A 16025-nucleotide genomic window follows, 5' to 3' on the forward strand; every position below is an offset into this window, starting at 1 on the left:
CTTAAGAAAAAGAAAGGCATTATAAAACTTTATATAAAGCAAGGATCCAAGAGGTTTAGACGCCATCTACTGGAAACCAAAAGAAAAACGCCATCTTAGTGACAGGATAAAGAGCAGAAAACACTTCCATTAATGCCTAGGCAGAGAAATAGTCCATTAAACACCATGAACAACCAAGGTGACAAGGCATCTCAGAAAGAAAGAGAAAAATCTCCAAAAAATAAGCTTAAAGACATGGAAACATGAGACTTAAATGACAGAGAATTCAGGATGGTACTTCTGAAAAAATTCAATAAGATCCAAAATAATTCATATCAACAATTCCAGGAATTGAAAAGAAAACTAGATAAAGTGAATGAGCTTTTTAGCAAGGAGACTGACACTATAAAAAAGAAACAGAACTTCTGGAGATAAAGAACACACTGAAAGAGATGAAAAATGAAATAGCAAGCTTGGGAAATAGAGCTGACCAAATGAGGACAGGATCAGTGATATTGAAGACAGAAATTTAGAAATAAATCAGAAGGAAGATAGAAACCAAAGAATGAAAAAGAATGAAAGAGAAATACAATAACTAGCTGATACTATCAGGAAAGGAAACATACAAATAATGGGCATTCTCGAAGGAGAGGAAAAGGAGCAAGGATTAGAAAGTATTTTCAGACAAATAGTTGATGAGAATTTCCCAAATCTAAGGAATGAGCTGGAGCTTGGAATTCAAGAAGTCAACAGAACACCCAATTATCTCAATCCAAAAAGGCCTTCACCAAGACAACCTTCCTAGGCTTAATCAAGAAGAACTGGAAAATCTAATTAGATCAGCGGTATGAAAATTGAAACAATCATCAAAAACCTACCAAAAAGCAAAAGTCCAGGACCAGATGGCTTCACCAGTGAATTCTACCAAACATTCAAAGATTTAATACCTATTCTCCTCAAACTCTTCCAAAAAATCAAAGAGGCGGCAATACTTCCCAACTCATTTATGATGCCAGTATTACCCTCATATCAAAACCTAATAAAGATAACATAAAAAAGAAAACTGCAGACTGATATCCCTCATGACACACATGCAAAAATCCTAAGTAAGATACTAGTGAAACAAATACAGCAACATATTAAAAAGATTACACACCACGATCATGTGAGCTTCATCCCAGGGACACGTGGATGGTTCAACATATGCAAATCGATTAATGTTACACCACATAAACGAATTAAAAAATAAGAATCATATGATCATATCAATAGACGTAAAAAAAGCCTTCGACAAAATACAACACCCATTTATGATCAAAATACTTCACAAAATCGTATAGAAAGTACCTTTAACATAATAAAGGCCACATATGACAAACCCTCAGCCAATATTATACTTAATGGTGAAAAATTAAAAACTTTCCCTCTAAGATCAGGAACAAGGCAAGGCTGTCCACTACCGTCACTGTTATTCAATATAACATTGGAGGTCTTAGTGAGTACAATCAGACAAGAGAAAGATATAAAAGGCATCCAAATAGGAAACAAAAAAAATCAAACTGTCACTAATTGCGGATGACATGATTCCCTATATAGAAAACCCTCAAGATTCCACAAGAACACTACTAGAAACAATAAGCAAATACAGTAACGTTTCTGGATACAAAATCAACTTTCAAAAATCCATATCGTTCCTATACTCTAATAATGAAGTGTCAGAAAAAGAAGTGGAAAAAATAATTCCTTTTGCAATTGCAACAACAACAACAAAAATACCTAGGAATAAATCTAACAAAACATGTGAAGGACCTATATAATGAAAACTATAAGACCCTATTAAAAGAAATTAAAGAAGATACAAAGAAATGGAAAGAGATTCTGTGTTCTTGGATTGGAAGAATCAACATAGTTAAAATGACCATATTACCTAAAGCATTATACAGATTTAATGCAACCCACATCAAAATCCCATTAGTTTTTTTTAAAGAAATAGAAAAAAATAATAATCAGATTTATATGAAAGCACAAAAGACCCCGAAGTGCCGAAGCCATCCTGAGAAAAATGAACGAGGCTGGAGGCATCACTCTGCCTGACTTCGAATTATACTACAAAGCAATAGTAATCAAAATGGCATGGTACTGGCAGCAAAACAGACACACGGACCAGTGGAATCGAGAGTCCAAAGTAAACCCATATTTATATGGGCAAATAATTTTCGACAAAAAAGCTAAAAACATACAGTGGAGAAAGGAAAGCCTCTTCAATAAATGGTGCTGGGAAACCTGGAAAGCCATATGCAAAAGAATGAAACCAGACTGTTGGTCTATCACCGTACACCAAAATTAACTTCAAATGGATTAAGAACCTGAATATAAGACCTGAAACGATAAAAGTCATAGAAGAAAACATAGGAACTAAACTCATGAACCTTAGACTTAAAGAGAATTTTATGAATTTGACCTTCAATGCAAGGGAAGTAAAAGCAAAAATATATGAATAAAACTGTATCAAACTAAAATGCTTCTGCACAGCAAAAGAAGCCACCATCAACAAGGCAAAGAGACAATCATCTGAGTAAGGAAATAATTTGCAAACAACGCCTCCAATAAGTGCCTAATATCCAAAATATACAAAGAACTCATATAACTCAATAACAACAAAAAAGCAAATGATCCAGTCAAAAAATAGGCAGAGGACCTGAACAGACACTTCTCTTAAGAAGATGACAAATGGCCAACAAGCATATGAACAGATGCTCAACATCGCTAGCTATCAGGGATATGCAAATGAAAACCACAATGAGATACCCTCACACCTTTTAGAATAGCTGTAATCAACAGGACTAGCAATAAATCCTGGAGAGGACGTGGAGAAAAAGGAACCCCCATACACTGCTGGTGGGACTGCAAATTGGTACAGCCACTATAGAAAATAGTATGGAGGTTCCTCAAGAAACTAAGAATTGATCTACCATATGATCCAATAGTCTCTTTACTGGATATTTACCTCAAAAAACTTGAAAATATTTATGCAAAAAGATATATGCACACTGATGTTCATATCAACTTTATTCATGGAGCAGTGGCTAGGATATGGAAGCAATCGAAGTGCCCTACAGTAGATGACTGGATAAAGAAGATGTGGTATATAAAGACAATGGAATATTACTATAAGAAGAGATGAAATACTGCCATTTGCGACAATATGGATGGACCTCGAGATAATCATGCTAAGCAAAATAAGCCAGACAGAAAAAGTCGAAAAGCACATGATGTCACTTATATGTGGCATATAAACCTAAAAGCGCTAAACAAACAGGACAAACAGAGACTTATGGATATGGACAATAGACTAGTGGTTACCAGAAAGGAGGAGGGGGAAAAGGGAGTGGGGAAGGTAGATGGAGTAAAAGAGGTCAAATATGTGGTGACAGAAGGAAATCTAATTATGGGCAGTGAACACACAATGCAATGTATATATATATGCCTTATTGTTGAAGTGTACACCTAAAACTTACTACTGGATTTTGTTAATCAGTGTCATCATAATAAAAAAAAAAAAAGATAGGAAAGAAAACACAAAACATTAATTATGAGTAATTTAATCAGCCACTACAAAAATGTAGCACTAATGAGTACTGAAGAAATAATCTTTTCAAAAGAGAGGTCTGGCCTTTGCCCTCAGCTACTGGGAGGTGATCTCTAGGCCCCTGAAATGCCCTATTAATGGGAGTGTCTTTGTTTGCCTGGGGGCTTTGGTCACTGGACAGCTTAACAACATAATTTATGATACAGGCTTTAGGCCACATCACATCAGTTCTGACCTCAGCAGGAATTGGAGACTAAGAACATTTGTCCTGACCTCTGGGAGAGGCTATAAAGATTAGGTAAGTCACAAAGGGAGTATGTGATTGAGTCCCAGTCAAAAATTTGGACATCAAAGCTTGGGGAAGCTTTCCTCTTTTGAAATACTCTGTGCATATTATCAGACGTGATGGCCAAGAGGAGATAACGTCATCCATGACTCCATGGGAAGAGGACTAGAAGCTCTGTTTAGACTCCTTCTGGACTCTGCCGAATGCATCTCTTCTCTTGGCTAATTTTAATCTGTATCGCTTCCCTGTAATAAACTGTAACTGTGAACTTTCAATGAGTTCCCTGAGTACTAATATCCCCAAAACTTAGGATGGTTTTAAGCACATCCCAAGCTTGCAACTGGTGTCAGAAGTGAGGGTAGTATGGTGTATACTGAGCCCACTAAATGTTGAGCTTTGGCTAACTCTGGGTAAGTAAAGAGATATATAGAAGAGGAAAGACGATATAGAAAAAGAGCAAGAAGGAATACTACATTTCTAAAGCATCTACTAGAATTCCTATTGAGTGCTTTATGTTCATTCAATCCTGATAACTCTAATGTAATAGATGATCTTATTTCTACTTTATATGTTATATATAAAGTATATATTATATTTAATTATGTTAGTTATATATGAAGGTCAAGTAAGTGAAATGATGCCACAGAGCACACATTAAACTAGGTCAAGAACACAACTCTAGCCTTTCAGATTCCAAAGCCCACGCACTTTACACTATATTATGCTGTCTCCCTAACATTACAATGATTCCCTTATCAATTATTTATAGAACATTTGGTCTTAATTTTGATATCACTATATGCTCAAATGATCTGTCTGCAATAGTCTGAATACCTAAAATCCAGGACCAGATCTATGTAGTTCTTTGCAGAACTAGCACAGCTGCCACCCGAGTCATTCTTGATGAAGGAAAATGAAAGTCATCTTATATTAAATTCAAAGTTAAGCAATATCAAAGAACATATGGTAAATCCAAAGTTGCAAGTTAACTACGTACTAAAATTAAACACCTATTCAATGTATTAAGTGCCTATGTACCTCCAGATTTCTGGAATGTGGGAAAAAATTAAATAGCTGCGAAAGAAATAGCAAAAACTATAAGCTCTGAAGTTTATTATAAACAAATCAAAGAAAGCATCAAAAGGAAATGTCTACATATTCAGAAAAATGTCATAACAGTATTACTAATCCCTCATATATTACAGCTGTTGCTTTTCTTTGTGGAAACTAAACAAACTGTTACATTAAAAATTATGTGTAGAAACCAAAAGGATAAAAGAGTCATAAAATCAGTTACTAGGGAAAATATTTAAGAGGAAGACATATTACTATACTGAATTCCCAACAGGAGAAAAGAATTTCTGTATTTGTACATGTAATGCATGTACATACTTAAGTCCCAGGTTGTTTCATTTTAAACTTTTGGAAGTATAATTATTTTGTCTTATTATTGAAAATGTTAAATAAGGCTAACTGGACGTTACCTTTAACACAAAACCAAATTTCTAATATATAGATACTTAACTATCTAATTTGACTTAAGAATAACATTCTAAGTGAGTACGAAGATGAGAAGCAATTTCTTTTCTACACTGTAGTGATCAGCAGAGTCCAATCGGCAACACCAAAATCAGCCTCTGGGCAGAGAGTCACATTGGGCACCAGGAATTCCTCTGATTATTCTTGGGTCCATAGGGGACTCAGAACAGGATTGATTACCGAGGGGCGGGGAACAGGCAAGCAGTGGGGCATCAGAAAATGAGTCAGGTAGCTTACTTATGTGATTACAACTATATCTCTTTCCATGGTCACCAACACTTTTCCAAAAAATACTGAAAGCTTGTTTGCAAGTTCTAGGAGGGAAAAGGAGAACAGGACACACCTATCTGAGAAGGGCATGCTATACACCTTCAAGAGAGATACAGAGAGCAGACAGAGAAAGTAGGCCCCAAGCTAACCACCTGGTTTTATCAGATTAATCATGGAAATCAGTGGCCTAGACAGAAAGCCTTTTTTTGTATAGCACAAAAAAAAAAAACAAAACAAAAAAAAACAAAAAAAAAACCACAGCATGATGGTAAAAATACTTAAAAGATTATTCCCTCAAAGCTTATAAAATAAGTCATAGGGTAATATATTACCAATCCTGTGTTCCATGCACACAGCGAATACAGTAGTTAAGACATAAACAGTGTGGACTAAAATATTTATGAATTGTTTTTAAGACGCTCAATATATAAGCAACAAACTCAAAATTGTTAAATAATTAAGTGTTGAGAATTATCAGCCAAGGGAAGTTTCTGATAAGAACTAAGCCCAGCTCAACTAGGGTTAAGGCGCTTCTTAAATGTTACAGATGACTACTTATAAGTCAAAACCTTCTAAAATAACAAACCCAATGGCCCACCTGTATAGGGCCTCATCTTTGGAAAGCAAGTGCCATTTTATCCCCCTCATCAAACCGGTATATCTCAGACTAATCTGATTTTAGAATATTCATACATTTACCATTATTAACTAAGTTCTGAATCCTTCTATTTGGTTCAGCTATTTGGCTCAACTGTACAATGAATCAAAGAACACAGAAAACAATATGTTAAATGTTTCCGATCAAAATCTACAACTATATAACAAGACATACTTTCACATTTTAAAACAACCAGAATTTTCAGTTCTTGGCATGATGGAATAGCTAATGTTGGAATAACCTCCTGCTATAAAAATCTATAAAAGCCGAACCAAATATACCAAAACAAACAAACAAAACAAAACCAAGAACAATAACAACAATAACAACAAAAACCCCAAAACAGTAACAACAAAAACATTCACACTGGCTTTCTCCTTGAGAGAAAACAATGGTATAGAGAAACAGAGCCCAAGCAGAGAGTGGTAATCTTACTAGGATGAGACAATTAAAATTAATGTTTGGGGCTGCTAAGGTGGCTGGGTTTTGAAGGGAGGTTATTAGAGAAGAAAGAGTCAAAGAGAAAAAACTATAAAAATCTGCATAAAAATCCCCCTCTGGTCCTCATATGCCTCCTAGGCTATGCATGCACAAGGTTAGACTCCTAGAAGCCTAGGAGAGAATAACTGTTGGGAGGCTGCAGGCTAAAAACAAAGATTTCACAACTTACACAGTTCAGAAGACATAAAATTCAGGCTTGATCAGAGGACAGAGACCTTGAGGAATACTCCAGGCATTTGAGACCCTAGACAATCCATTCTCCAGGAATGAGAACAAAGCTGAAATACCTTAACAAAACCTATAACTAAGCTTCCATAGGATCAAAGAGATCACTGGCAGTTTATCTGTCTGCCAGAATAAATTTCAATACTATTTAGAGGAAGATAACAATCCAGAGCTTCTATAATAGGGGTCTATAAGGGCCAGAAAGCAAATATTTTGGGGCTTTGAGGGCCATTCATAGTCTACATTGCACAGTCATTAAAAAACAAACAAACAAACAAACAAACACCTTTAAAAATGTAAAAACTATACATAGTTCTTTGGCCACACAATAATTGGCATATGGGCCATAGTATACTATCTGCTACTCTACATTACACTCACAGTATCCATCATACAGTGCAAAATTAGTACATATGCGAAGCAGGGAAAGTGACTGATAATCAAGAGACAAAAGCAACCAACAAAAATAGACAAGAGTGATATACACATTGGTCTTAGTATGCGAAGGCTTTAAAATAACTACAATTAACATATTAAAAACAAAAGAATAAAGAAAATGGATTAAAATATAAAGTATTTCATAAATTAGAATCTATAAAAATGATCATAAAGACATTCTAGAACTGCAAAATATGTGAAATATAGGAACTCATTGGATGGGTTTAAGAAGCACAGCAAAAAAAAATTAACACTAAGACAGATTAATAGCTATTCAAAGCACAGAAATTATAAACAAACAAAAAAATAGGACATATGTTAGAATCAACATGCAGTAAAACAGTCTAACATATATGTAATTAGAGTCCAGGAGAGAAGAGAAAATGAGAAGCAATATATGAATCAGTAAAGGATAAGTTTTCAAAAAAAACAACCTACAGATTCAAGAAGCTTACTGAATACCAAGAAGGCTACACACACACACACACACACACACACACACACACACACACACACACACACACACACACAGAGGAATACTATAGACAAGTGACTAAAAATCAAAAATAAAGAGAACAATCTTAAAAATAGAGGAAGGACACATCTCTTGCCCTTCAGGAGAAAAACACTGAGAATGAAAAATTATTTCCCAAGAGAAACTATGAAAGCCAAAGAAATAGCATCTTTAAACTACTAAAGAAAAAAAATCAACATAGAATTCTATATCCAGCAAAAATATCCTCCAAAACATGAAGAGTAACTAAAGACATTTTCAGACAAACAAAAAGCTAAAAGAATGTGTTGCTAACAGACTCTACTTCAAAGAATAAAAAAAGAATTTCCTTAGCATTAAGGGAAATGACTCTAGATGGAAGCACGGATATACGAGAAATGAACGGCTGCAGAAAATATAGATATAAAGGTAAATATAATAGATTATTGATTGTTTAAAGCAATAACAACAATGTCTTGTAGAGTTTATAACAAATGAAGGGGATGGTAAAAATACATAACAATAGCATAGTAGAAGGCAAGTAAATGGACTTAAACTGCTTTAAGGCTTTTTTATTTGAGGGAAACATGGTATAAGTACTAAATAAAGGTAGCTTTTTGTAAGTCAGGACACATTTTATAATTTTTAAGGTAATCGCTATAAGCATGATATTAGTAGTTTAACCAAAAAAGCTAATAAAGGAGATAAAATGAAGTAAGAAATGCAGAAACATAAGGGAATCCTTTTAGGTGAGGAAAGTATTCAACGCCTTAATCTGGTAGTGGTCCCACAGATGTATACATATATAAACATCACTGAACTGTATACTGAAGATTTCTGCACTGTTCTACATAACATATATTATTAAATAAACAAAAAAATCTATATATACTTTCTAGAGTAGAGAGACTAAGCTGCAGAATATTTCTAGATTTCAATATATTCCCTAAAATTTAATGGCTTACAGCTATTTTCTGAAAAATTTTCCAGAATGTATACTTGACACTCAGTACTTCTCATTGAATGAAGAATATGAGTAACCACAATTTTATTTAATTTATGGTACTACTGCCAAGATAACAAAAAACCTAATTCTCAAAAAAGTAATACTTGACAATTGCTTCCTCTTTACTTTTAAAGAATAAATTGGCATATTTACATTTTCCATGTATGTATATTTTTTTAAAATGTGTTACTGTTTATTTACAGTTCATTTTTATTATAGTGATATTGGTTAACGAAACCCAGTAAGTTTCAAGCATACAATTCAACGGTAAGGCGTGTGTGTGTGTGTGTGTGTGTGTGTGTGTGTGTGTGTGTGTGTAATATATATATTGCATTGTGTTTTCACCACCCATAGTTAGATTTATTTTCGTCACCACATATTTGACCCCATCTACCTCCCCTGCCCCCTCTCTGCTAACCACTAGTCTATTGTCCATGTCCATGAGTCTCTGTTTGTCCTGTTTGTTTATTGCTTTTAGGTTTATATCCCACATGTAAGTGATATCATGTGGTTTTCAACTTTTTCTGTATGGCTTATTTTGTTTAGTATGATTATCTCAAGATCCACTATGTATTTTTAAGCACTACTGCCAGGAAACAAAATGGGTTTTGGAAACAGTGCATGTACAAGAGTATATATGTGAAAATATCATATATACATATAAAGCAATTAGCACGACTGCTATTTTGTGGAATAATAATAATAACAATAACAATATTCTTCTAAGAAAATATTTCTGTAACTAGAGAACAGATCAACTGGATTGCAAGCAATAGAGGAAAGAAGAACCAACCCTTCTAAATGTATATATGAGTCTGACACAAACAGTAACTTCAGAAATATTCTCATTTAATTCTAAGCATCCTATGCAAGGCAGATATTATTCTCCCTTATCATATGAAGAATCTGAAACACAGAAAGGTAGAGCAACTTGATTAGAACCACAGAGCAAGTAAGTCTTCAAAATAAAGACTTACAAATTCATCATCAGATAATTGCCTAGGAAATCTTTCAAAAGAAGCAAAAGTCATTATCAGGAACAGATTTATGCATGACAAATATATTAGACCAAACGAACTATACCTCCTTGATGAAAACACAACAGAATTAAAGAATAAACCAAGAAATACTGTAACTTTAATTTTACACAACTATAAATCTAACTGATAGTTTTCTAGTGATATAGTTTAGGAAAAAAACATTTCAAAGTAGAGGAAGAAAATCTTTAAAGATCTATCATATACTATGATGTTTGAATTTTCAAATACTATAAAATTTGGCAAATTATCGCATCCTTAGTGCAAAAAGATGATGGATCATATTTTAATATCTAATTTTATTCAAAAAATCTTTGTAAATAGTAAATTCTCCTTCAGGGTAGACACTGAAAATCAATCCATGGCCAAGGTTAAATGCAGCAGACTGAACACAAATGTTTGCTTAAAACACACTAAAGTAACAGTGAAGGCAGATATCAAAGCAAGTCTATATAATAACAGCACCCTCTGTGAATAACTCCTCTCACTTCCCCCTTCCTACTGCCAATCATTGTAAGAACTAAAGATTTCTTACTCTCTGAAGAAAATGACATGTAGTAGTGTGTAAGTTTAAGGTATAAAACATGATGATTTGATACACATATACAGTTGACCCTTGAACAATGCAAGGGTTAGGGGCACTACCCCTCATCCAATCAAAAATCTGCATGTAACTTCTGACTCCCCCAAAACTTAGTCATCCCTCGGTATCTGCAGGGGACTGATTCCAGGACCCTGCGCGGACACCAAAATCCACAGATGCTCAGCTCGTCTCTTAATACAAAATGTCATAGAACAATGCATACAATTAGCCCTCTGCATCTGCAGACTGAAAATACTGTTTTTGATCCCCGATAGGTTGAATCTGCAGATGCAAAACCTGGGGTTACAAAGGGCCTAGAGTATATTTGAAAAAACCCATGTGTAAGCTGACCTGTGCAGTTTAAACCTGTGTTGTTCAAGGGTCAACTATATATTGTAAAATGATTACAATAACATTAGCACATCTATCAACTCGCATCATTACCTTTTTTGATGTGCACGGTGAGAACATTTAATATTTATTCTCTTAGCATCTTTCAAGTATCTAATATAGTATAATACTGTTGACTATAGTCACCATGCTCTACATTAGATCCCCAGAACTTACCTTATAACTGGAAGTTTGTACCCTTTGACCAAAATCTCTTCATTTCTTCTACTCCCTAGACCCCTGACAGCTACCATTCTACATTCTGTCTCTATAAGTTCAGCTGTTTTAGATTCCACATGAATGAAATCATACAGTATTTGTCTTTGTCCAACTTACTTCACTTAGCCTAATACCTCGGTCCATCCATGCTATCACAAATGGTAGGATTTTTGAAGATAAATAATTTATATTACTTAAAGATTTCAAAGTATAGAAACAGCAAGCCTCCCTTAACTGCAGGGATATGTTCCAAGAGCCCCAGTGAATGCCTGAAACTATGGATAGTACCAAACTCTATATATACTATGTTTTTTCCTATTTGTGCACACCACCTATGATAAAGTTTAATTTATAAATTAGGCACAGTAAGAGATTAACAACAATAACAATAAAATAGAACAATTATAACAATATACTGTAATAAGTTATGTGAATGTAGTCTCTCTCTCTCTCTGATTACTGACACAGCTACTAAGGGACAAAGAGGTGAGTAGCATATACAGTGTGGATATGTTGGACAAAGGAATGATTCACATCACAGGTGAGATGGAGCAGGATGGTGCGAGACTTCATCCCACTACTCAGAATGGAATGCAATTGAAAACTTATGAATTGTTTATTTCTGGAATTTTCCATTTAACATTTTTGGACCACAGTTGACCATAGGTAACTGAAACTGAAGAAAGCAAATTCTGGATAAGGGGAGGACTACTGTACCCGGGGAACAGAGCAAGAAACGAACGAAGGTGTTATTCTGGAGATGTAAAAATGAGGAATAAGGAATTCCTCATATTCTAGTTTGACTATGGACTATATATTTTATATTATTATTTTCATAACATTAAATTTGGGGGTGTGATACTACGATACTATGGTAATTTATGAGATTCTTACACTGCTGAAGTGCTGGCAGGTGAAATGTAGCACTTTCAGAAATTTCAGAAAAAACACATAGAAAGAAAAATAAAAATAAAGCAAATGTGCAAAATGTTGACAACAGGTCAATCTAGGTAAAGGGTGTGTGGATATTCATTATTAATTCCTTTACCTTTTCTATAAGCCTGAATTTTTTTAAATAAAAGAAAGTACCAGCAACATTACTGATAAGAGCCCAAAGTGGAAACAATCCAAATATACACCAACAGTAAATGGACAAGTAAATGGCAACAAATAAATGGACAAGTAAATTATGGTATATTCATATATAACAGAGTACTATATAGCACGATACAGTACTATACAACTACTGTTAACATAACACATGGGTGAACCAAATAATGTTGAGCAAATAAAGCTATACACAAATTAGATGAACAGATATTTCTTGAATATTTCAGACAAAACTCGGATAAGACCATGGCTATCATTTATCTTTGTTTGGCAAAAGTTATATTCAGACAGTACAAGTAAGATTACAATGAAAATGTATAAATTATTTAGAAGAACAAATTCCTTTCAAGTATCTTCAAGCACATTTATAAAAACCATCTATATATTATTATTGATCTGTTCTACTAATTAATCATAATGCACTGCTGGTTTGTCAACTTTTTAAAAGACTCAATCTGAACTGGAACTTATACTTGATAGTTACAAACTCATACTACAAAGACTTTTCTTCATTGAGTAAGGGTTTCAAACTTTACTACAACTAAACAATTTTAGTTTTAAAATATAACGTAAATTCATATTTATAATGAGAATATTTTCAAAAGAGAGAGAGAGAGACATAAAATACTTACATTAACTTTGAAAGCTTGTACAGTGTTATCCAGAAGAAGGATGTTACAAACCACTTCTGTGTGCTGTCTGTCTCGGGCCAACTCTGATGCTCGTACATTGTAGGTTCTGCCAGCAGGCAATCGGAAACGTGAGGTCATTACTGTCCGCACAAGGTCTAAGTTGAAAAAAAAAGTTCACCAAGTAAAAGAATAATTCAATATACAAAGTAGTTCAAAACAAAATTCTACTAAGTATTCTTCAACTAGCAAGAACAAAGAGTTAAAAGTTTTGAAACAGCCAGATAAGAATTACAGGTATAAAAAAAGATACTACATATACAGTTAATCATTTAAACTAAAATTATAAACTACCTGGAAGCTTTATTCTTAACTGTTTCATTGAGAAAACAATACATAAATTGTTCAAAAAGTCATATTCCAATTTAAAATATATAAATTTAGGAGTAGCCAAAAAGAGGAAAGAATATGCTACTTCAGTAAGTTGGACATTATTCATTGATGCAAATATTAAAAAAACACCGTAAAGTGGCAATAGGTATGAAGATTATTAAACTCTGAAGGCCCCCCTCTTTGTTAAAACTTAAGGTTTGGGGAAAACATGGAAGTTTGTTTTTAAATATAATAATAACCGTCATTTTAATTATCTTCAAATACAAACTAATTCTAATAGGATTATTCTTATTATTCTTAAGAAAACAAAAACAAAAACTTAAGGCTACAGATCTTTGCTTCTCAAATTTGTAACTAGAGGGAAAAATATACTGCCTATAGAAGAGCAGATATCGCACTGATATGAGCAACATTTGATATTTAAAGACAATGAAGATGTAGTTTTGAAATCTGAAAGAAAGTTATTTGAAACAGAATTATATACCCAAAAGTTAGAATTCATGTGGCAGAATAAAGCTAAAGACATTTTGACATTCAAGAATTCAAAGTTTAAAATCCATAAAACTTCCCTCTTAAAGATAATTGGATAAAGGAAATAAATTACACTAGAAAATACAAGCATATAAAATGTTTTAATATGAATAAGCAATAAGTAGTAAGACGAATAAGTAAGCAAAAAATAATAAAAAGAAACAGTGGTTAAAATTGGTGGTATTCAATACTTGCAGTTGACACCACTGACTGTTAATGTCAAGAAGACTAAAGCTAAAAGTAAAAGTCAATGTTACATAAGTATGCAAATTGAATAGAGGGAATCAGCTTTAGCACGTTGACAGGGGAACTAGCCAAATAAGATTTACCAATTAAAAGACAGTGATTGGGAGTTTCTGGTTCCATATGATATGAGCTTGAAAGTCCCTACTCCATCCTAAGAAGTAAAAACATGAACAAACAGGAAAATCAGCAACTCTTCTTGGATCCATTAAAGAGAGAGGACACAGGGCAAACCGCTGCCCTTAAGACTGGAGAGACAGGCAATTATGAAGAGTCACGGCTTACTGGAGTATAGACTGACAAGCAGAAACTACCATGGGAGCCAGTGCATGAGTAGGAAAACCTGAACTGTAACTGACAATTGCTGGAGGCTCAGAGTGGACAATTCTGTGAGTTGTCCCAGTCATAGGAGGGGCTCCCACAATATTGTGAGATTTACTTCCAGGAGTTCAATCAGATTCTCACAGTAAATATCAGAGAAAAACATGCTTGAGCTTCCCACAAGTTGGGTGCGGTGATCATTATGAAATATACCAGAGCAATCTCTTCTCAAGAAGGCCTACCCTCATCTACATCTACATTATGTGTAGAGCCAGATGGGTGCTAGAGTAATCAAGGGGACTGCTTCATAAACTATATAAATGTCTAACCAATGTACTGTATACACAAAACTAATGTAAAATAAAAAAATTTTAATGTATATATATTTTTTTTAAATTTCAAAACAAATTAGTTAACCAGTGCCTAACTGACCTGGCGCAAGGAAAATATCCAACTCAAGCCGAATTTAGCCTTCCAGTGGGAGGAGAAAAATACTCAACTCCAGGTAACTCTAACTATCCTATCCCACATAAGGGGAGAGAAAAAAACTGAGAAACACTTGTGAAGTGTACAATCCAGAAGCTTAGGTTCACTAAAACACAGAGCTAACCATAGCACTAAAGAACACGTCCTCTATCCCCACATTAGAAGCGCCTATTTACATCAGTTTCTTTTAGCAGGAAATCATGCCTACCTATCAAGAAAAATTTACAAGGTATACCAAAAGGCAAAAAACACACTATGAAGAGACAGAGCAAGTATCAGAACCAGACATGGAAAGGATGTTGGAATTATCAGACAGGGAATTTAAAATAACTATGATTAATATGCTAAGGGATCTAATGGATAAAGTAGACAGCATGTAAGAACAGATAGGCAATGAAAGCATAGAGATAGAAATCCTAAGAATGAACCAAAAAGAAATGTTACAGGTAAAAAACACAAAAGATATGAAGAATGTCTTTGATAGGCTGGCTTATTAGTGCATGAAAGTATGAGAAAGAATCTCTGAGCTACAGAATATACCAATAGAATCCTCAAAAAATGAAAAGCAAAGAGAGCAAAGATTGAAAAAACAGAACAGAATATCCCGAAACTGTGGGACTACTACAAAAAGTATGATATACATGTAATGAGAATACCAGAAGAAAAAAAACAAAGAAAAAAAAAATGTTTGAAACAACAGTGACTGAGATTTCCCCAAATGCCAAACATCAAACCAAAGATCCAGGAAGCTCAGAGAACACCAAGAAGGAAAAATGCTACTCGCCCCAACCCAAAATAAACAAAAAAAGCCCACGAACAAAAAATGTCTACCTAGGCCTGTATTTTAAAAAAACAGAAAATCGAAGATTAAAAAAAAAAAGAGGAAAAAGCCAGAGGAAAGAAGACAGAGTTAAAAAGCACCTTACCAACAGAGGAACAAATATAAGAATTATATCTCACTTCTTAACCATGCAAGCAAGAAAAGAGTGGAGTGAAATACTTAAAATGTTGAAAGTAAAACCCTACCAATCTAGAAGTCTGTATCCTACAAAACTATCTTTCAAAAGTGAGAGAAATAAAGACTTTCTCAGACGAACAA

The 16025-nt window shown here is 34.1% G+C and overlaps 1 protein-coding gene across 6 annotated transcripts in view; it reads right to left on the minus strand.

Moving 5' to 3' along the window:
* The window catches only part of PTPN4 (protein tyrosine phosphatase non-receptor type 4), a 188049-nt gene that overhangs the window by 149328 nt on the left and 22696 nt on the right, over nucleotides 1-16025 (minus strand). For all 6 annotated transcript variants that reach the window (XM_039872656.1, XM_039872652.1, XM_039872651.1 and 3 more), the window contains one exon: nucleotides 12956-13110. In XM_039872656.1, coding sequence (XP_039728590.1) covers nucleotides 12956-13093 — 138 coding nt within the window. In that variant the 5' untranslated portion in view covers nucleotides 13094-13110. The remainder of the gene's footprint in view (nucleotides 1-12955; nucleotides 13111-16025) is intronic.

The sequence above is a fragment of the Pteropus medius genome, unplaced genomic scaffold (assembly GCF_902729225.1).
Source record: "Pteropus medius unplaced genomic scaffold, Ma_sr-lr_union100, whole genome shotgun sequence".
Classification (NCBI taxonomy): Eukaryota; Metazoa; Chordata; class Mammalia; order Chiroptera; family Pteropodidae; genus Pteropus; species Pteropus medius.